A 6963-nucleotide genomic window follows, 5' to 3' on the forward strand; every position below is an offset into this window, starting at 1 on the left:
GTGCATAAGCGAGGAAGGTACTGCAGTGGCGCGCACGAGTTTTACATGACGGTCGTGGTAACTTTCAAAAATGTTCGACTATGTAGCAATTATCGTGTGACATATTATCTCGGGTTTTCTGGATCCGTTGTTTGGCATATTACAATGGTGGTGGTGTTGATTTTAATAATTCTCTGTTTTGTTTTCAGGTTCACATGCTTTAAGCATTTGATTGACTTTCTATGTGTTAAATGTATGTTTTCTGTGGGAATCCCGGCTTTCAAGCACTCTACATAATTGCATTATAAGTATCTATCATTTGTTACCGGTCCGGATAGAAAAGTCCGACTTGAAGGCACGCGCGTAAACACGCACTTTTTCACTTTTCATTGCTGGTATTGTTTGGTTTATGAAAGTACATAATGCCATTTTAATCAAATATATATTAGTATCCAACAATTTTATTAAAATTGAAAAAAAAATATTATCTTCAAATACGCGAATTTAGTGGAACTATTTGACGCCATTAGTGATCTTAAGTTACTACGTTTTATGACGTCAGTAAACAACGTCGAAAGCGCTCGTTGGTGTAATTTACAACAATGGGTTTCCGGCATATGTTTTTCACAAATCGACAATTCTTAATTTATTAAGAATTTTTTTAATCATAATGGCTAAATTGCAGAATCTTAAATAAATGCATTTAGTCGAATAGAGTAAAAACCGTTGACTTTGTTACTGTGCATGTTATTTTAAGTTAGCAAGATTAGTCATTCTATAGGAGATAGCACGGCGGCGTACAATCAAACATAACAAGGAAGTTAATATTGAGTATTGAAGGTTAAGTTTTAGAACGTATCAAATAAGGGCGTTTGAAAGAGATCAAGAGTGTTTGATGAGTTTTCTTGTTAAAGATACGTGAACTGTATCTTTAAATCAAATATGAGTAGACGTTTAGCAGAAAAATAATTGATGTAGCTGAATCCTTGCCTGTGTAATAGTGCATGTTATCCTAAGTAAGTTAGAGTAGTCGTTCTTTCTTTACTAAAAACAAGGAAGTAAATACTGCGTATTAAAGGTAAAGAGTTTTAGAACAAATAAGGGCACTTAAAAGAGATTGAGAGTGATTGGTTGTTGTTGTTTTTCGTAAAAATACATGGACTGAAGTTCAAATTCAAATATGGGTAAGAGTTTAACAGAAAAGGACTTTGATCAAGTAGAATCCTGGATCAGAACCGGACCCAAAACATTCAATCTGCTGTACAGCATAACAAGGGATGGCTGTGACGCGAAGGTGTTTCATCAGAAATGTGACAACCAAGGACCTACACTTACAGTCTTGTACAACAAGGAGGGTTCCGTGTATGGAGGGTACACATGTATCAGCTGGGAAACACCAACAGTGTCCTACACTGACAAAAATGATAATTTGGCCTTCATTTACCAATTATATTTTTCTGGGAGTAAAACGCCCAAGAAATTCTCAATAAAAACCGGACATACAGCCATTTATTGTGGGTCGAACGTAGGACCATTGTTTGGAGGTAGTAGGGCACACGACATATACACATTTTCTGGCACCGTTCAAAAGTCTTCTTCAGGAGAATACAACCTGAATGGACAAATGAGTACAAACTTTGGTTTCAACTACGAAACACAAGAAACATTGTACTCGGAAGTCAACAACGGACACATCAGAGTAACGGAGTTGGAGGTGTACGCCGTCAAAGGTAAAGTAAAATATTCGACCGTGCTTTATAGTTTACGTTGTGATTTATAAAATACATTAAATAATATATACTATTTGTTTACATCAGTATTCAGATTCTGTATGTGGACTATGTTAAGATACATGTAGTTGTACTAGTTCTTGCGGATATAGTTATATCTAATTAATACATATGTTATATAAGAGGAACAACTTAAACTTGTTTAGCGTATTATTCTTTGGGAACAAAGAATATATATCTGTAACAAACTATATCAAACAAATCAATTGGGGAAAAAAATCATAAATACATCATGATATATTCAAATGTTTTCTTACTAGATGGTCAGAGAGCAAAGCCAGATTTACCGACTCCTTGGCGGAAAACTGCAGAATGGGGACCAAAGGTAAACTCAATAAGCCAAATTTCTTAGAAATGGACATAAATTAAGGTTGTTTTTAAGCTTTTTTGCGGTTACTACTTTCGTAGCTGTTAAGTCAATTTTAGAAATGTTTGTTTAGTAGATTCATTTCCTATATATTTTGTCAGATAATTGATTTATTTCAGTGAAACTAGATACAGATTTGTTAACACGAGATCCAATTTATTTTGAAACAACTACCAGTTTCGTCACAAGATAATACGTTTTAACTCTAATTTTCTTAGAATTAGAAAACTATTTTTCACCTTAGCATCGGAGTCGGCGTTCACACCTTGGTTAAGGTTTTGCACGAAAGCACCTACAAGTAATCATCTCAGCAAATATATCATAATCATATTTCATTGACACTTGAGACATGTGTTCCCAACTATCCAACCTTCATGTTAAATCAAAGTTAGATATATTGAGTATAATGCAAAATATGCCCTTTATATCATTCGACAGAATTCTGGTTAAGGTATTGCATGTAACATGTTTCTGTTAATATCTTAGCACATACGTCATGTATTGCACTAAAACCAAACCACCCACCCTTCGTAATTTAGTTCATTCAACATATAATATGTTTGCCCCTTTCTTATTAGTAATTCTAGTTAAGTTTTAACACATATGAGACTATACCTCTGCAACTACATTTTTTATTGCATTGAAATTTTATGCAATCAAGTACAGTAAAACTGCGGTCGTTCGAACAAGTGGTCGTTCGAGAACCGGCGGTCCCTCGAGGTCGGAGCTTGGTCCCGAACATTTGTCCTTCTATTTTCATATAAAATATGTATGATATCTCTATCTTGCATATAATCCCAACTTTGTCCCTTTATTTTTAATTGGTTAAGGTTTTACACGTAATCTTAATGTACAGTGATCCATGCACGTTTAACCAAAGCTCAGTCATCCATAAACTTAAAAGCGGCCGAATAGCGGATATTACATTTCGTCACAAGAAATATTGTTTTTGGTTGTTTGTCTTACTATGTAATCAATCTATCGCATTTATTTTCTGTATGTTTAGAAGTATGTGCGGAAAATTGAGTGTTTTTTGCCATGAGGACATGTCAAAAACTTATCAGTTAAACTTGTTTCAGATTTGTTAAGGCTTTTTTTAATGTATTAACACACAGCTATTATGTTTCATCACCAGATGGGAAGGTCAGTGATTGACACCTGTGACACGCAATTCATATTTGTTACAAAAGTTTTAAATTTGTTTACAAACAACTATCATGTTTCGTGTTTATGATATGTATCGCCTTTCATCTTATTATATAATCAATTGATCGAATTTCTGTTCAAAATAAAATAAGGAACATCCAGTGTTACCTGTCGATGTGGCCACAGGTCCACAAGTTTTGAAATTAAATGTTAATTTTGACAATAAATGTGTTTTGACCATGCTCGAAGTTTCTGTTCAACATTCCATGAAAAGAAACAAATAACTTTGCGATAAAAAGTGTACCTGATACTGGTAGCTATAACAAAAGAGCGTGAAAGATCCGTAGAACACTGAATTCGGCACCAAACAACTCATATTCCAGCACCATACCGGTATCTTATAATCCAGACATTATTTATTTTCACGATGATACAACAATTATTAACTTGTGTTCAACTAATCCATTAATATTCAAATAAATGACTTCCACAATTTTTTTAGACTGTTACCATTTCGTCACCGGATGGACACATGCATTCGCTATTTTTTTTGTTCAGCGCGCCATGTGTACAAGAGGGTTGTGTTCTTAACGTACACGCGGAATATTTGAATGATTGGTATCCGGCTGAAGAATGTTAACAGTCTAAAGGAAGTGTTTGAATGCGTTTTCGTTATCAATTATCCAACAAACACATTGTATTTTGTTTTGTAGTTGCTAGAGCGTTTGACAGAAGAAGTGAAAGGCATCCATCCCCCTGAAGGTCTTGACATCCCACATTTCAACATTCTTTTGATGGGGCCTTTAGGGTCGGGTAAATCGAGCTTCTGTAATTTGGTGGCGTCTGTGTTTCGGGGAAGAATATCACAACGGGCTAGAGTTGGTGGAAACTCGCAATCCAGTACAACCATCGCGGTAATTTGTAGTTTTGCTTTTGGTTTGTGCTGTATTATTGTGCCTTTTGTTTTGGGGATATACTCATATACGATTTACACGTGCGATAATCAGCAAGATCACACTATTCACCCTTGAATCGGCCAATGGAGTTAGCCAACTGTCTTAATTATTTATCTTTGTGCTTGTACTTAATGAAAAATGATATTTTAAATAAAAAAGCCTCTCAAATACTCAATACAAATGGTTGAGAACAATTATCGTGTGGTCAATGTTTCAAACCAATAAAAATACTCAATTTCCGTACGGCTCCAGATTTCAACCAATTTGAATGCTTATTATCTGGGTTGGCCCTGTGCTGTTAAACTAAGAGATATTCCAAAATATCGTTTTCACTAGGATATTATCAAATATTAAAACTTCAAACAAAAGATTCTTATTAACAAGGTTATCCATATTTATCAATTTACTTAAAACAACTTTAGTTGACGCCGTACACGTTTGGGGATAAAGTCAGCCTTCAGCTCTACGACACGAGAGGCTTATCGGAGACGGATACACTGGACCTTCTGCAATGCAACTACATACTAGACGGTCACGTTCCAGATTTTTATAAGGTAAAATATTGAATTTAAGTTAACATAGAGATTACCGAATTCCATATGCATACTGGTAATAGTTGAAGCTTAGCATAAATAAAAGTAAAGTGTGAACACAATGATAAAAGATCGGTAAATATCAACCTATTCGCATTGATCATATTTTTTTAAGTACTTAATATAATATTGACACATAAGATTATGGAGCCCGGTTGTTTTTCCAGATATCAACTAGCCATCTCTTAACAAGTAAGGACGCCGAATTTCGGCATACACCCGCTTTGAGAAACGAGACCCATTGCGCTGTGTTCGTACTGGATGGATCGTCTGTTGGTTCTATGTCCAAACCAATACTGCAGAAGCTTTTGTCCTACAGGGATCTGTTGAACCGAAAAGGTAATTCAACATGTAGTTTGCAAGTCTTGTATACAAATTGTTAGTATTTTAATACAACTATTTTACAACTAACTTAACCTTAATCCCTTGATATATATATATCAGAATAACAGTCCGTTTCATTAAATAAGAGCCAATTGTTGGGTCAATTTCGGAATCTCATGGATGGTAGACTAACTGGCAACTAGTCCATTTCATTCTCTTTTAAAATGGATTCTTAAAAAGAAAATTTTACACCTCTAAGAGTCGCCTGGGTAAACACATATGAAAGGTATGCGCTATGTTACAGCAAAGTTTTAAGAACACTTTTGGGTAATGTTTTAAACTTTATACGTACTATTGTAAAACATCTTACTTTTGAAAAAAAGTATATACTTGGAAATGAATTCAACCTTCCAGAGATACCACAAGCCGTATTGATCACAAAAATTGACAAAGTCTCCGATACAACGGCTGAGAACATTAGCAATACGTTCCTCAGCCCAACAGTAAAAGAGGTCGTCGACAAGGTTTCAGGCCTTCTGAACCTTCCACGGAACAGTATTTGGCCAGTTAAGAATTATGAAGAGGAAGTGGAAATCGATGAGGACATCAACATCCTTGCTATGCTAGCTTTGCGACAGATCCTGTTCTTAGCGGAAGATTATTTGGAGAATATGAAAGTAAAGCAAAGAAGGGCAAATAGTAGCCAGGTAGAAAGTGGTGAACGCGGATCAGACACTGCCTAAATATTTTCATATATAAACATAGAAAAGGTTAAAGACTTAAGATGATAAACTTTTCGAAAAACGTGTGGCAGCAGTGGGTACAACATTATACTGCAAATTTGTTAAATTGTCAGGTGTTTGGATCGGAAATGCCTAATTGAAGTGATATATTAACATGGAAACTCACATTGGAGCGTCAAATACTTAAGCAAAAAAATAGCTTTTCTAATGATACAAACATTTTATAGGCCACTAGGCATCATCATTTAACAAATTGGTAATTGGATTTAATGGAATCGTCAGTCAAATAGCTCATAAGTGAGTAGAATACCTTTAAATGAACTTTAGTGAAATCAATATTTGCACTGCGAGAATTTTATATTTTGCTTGTGTTTGTTGTGATCACTTTTGGAAGATTTCATATAATTTAATTTTTCATTTGAATCTAAAATGTTACTTTAGCTTCGTTTGTATTCACCGTTTACCGTGTATCCTTCGCATAGTTATGTTTATTTAGGTATATCTATTTGTTATTCCGTACGTACATTGTGGATTGTTCATACGGTTGTACTGATACTGAAAGTGTAAACGTTTAATTTGCTGTAAAGATTAAAATCAGTCTAATACTGTAATGACTTAACTGTTTGAAACTATTTCTACTCATAAACATAATTTTGAAATCATTTCAATTGTATTTAAACTATTCATATGTACTTACTTATATGTTCTAAACCGCATTAAACTACTAGAGTAAGCCTTGTACCAATTGTTCTTTGCCACAAAAAATGGTGACAACTAGCAAGACCCATACATGGATACAGATTTGCTTCCGTAATGCAACATCTATTTGATGCATGTATGCCTATGTTAACCATATAATAGTATGTTCCGTCGATAAAATTACTAAAGAACTGCAGAATTACAATTCAACATTAAGGAGTATACCAAAACCATCTACACGTTCAGGTATATAGCAACGAAATGTAAACATATGGCATAGAGCAAAGCCATTGAAACATATAAAAACAAAACTTATACACATAATGCAAAATAGCAACGACTTTTACATATAATGGCATATATAGA

The 6963-nt window shown here is 34.5% G+C and overlaps 1 protein-coding gene across 1 annotated transcript; it reads left to right on the forward strand.

The window, feature by feature from the left end:
* Positions 1-882: 882 nt before the first annotated feature.
* Positions 883-6733, forward strand: LOC128233200 (interferon-induced protein 44-like). Its single transcript, XM_052946996.1, has 6 exons — positions 883-1709; positions 2030-2094; positions 3996-4196; positions 4661-4792; positions 4999-5170; positions 5570-6733. Exons 1-6 carry the CDS (start codon positions 1160-1162, stop codon positions 5896-5898), a joined length of 1449 nt encoding a protein of 482 aa, XP_052802956.1. The 5' UTR covers positions 883-1159; the 3' UTR covers positions 5899-6733.
* The last annotated feature ends 230 nt before the right edge of the window (positions 6734-6963 follow it).

The sequence above is a fragment of the Mya arenaria genome, chromosome 1, assembly GCF_026914265.1.
Source record: "Mya arenaria isolate MELC-2E11 chromosome 1, ASM2691426v1".
Taxonomy (NCBI): domain Eukaryota; kingdom Metazoa; phylum Mollusca; class Bivalvia; order Myida; family Myidae; genus Mya; species Mya arenaria.

Excerpts from the sequence above, each read along its gene's own strand:
- LOC128233200 (XM_052946996.1), top strand. The coding sequence starts at position 1,160 with ATGGGTAAGAGTTTAACAGAAAAGGACTTTGATCAAGTAGAATCCTGG. Across the intron at positions 2,095-3,995 it reads CTGCAGAATGGGGACCAAAG|TTGCTAGAGCGTTTGACAGA; the intron begins GTAAACTCAATA and ends TTTGTTTTGTAG. Across the intron at positions 5,171-5,569 it reads GGATCTGTTGAACCGAAAAG|AGATACCACAAGCCGTATTG; the intron begins GTAATTCAACAT and ends TCAACCTTCCAG.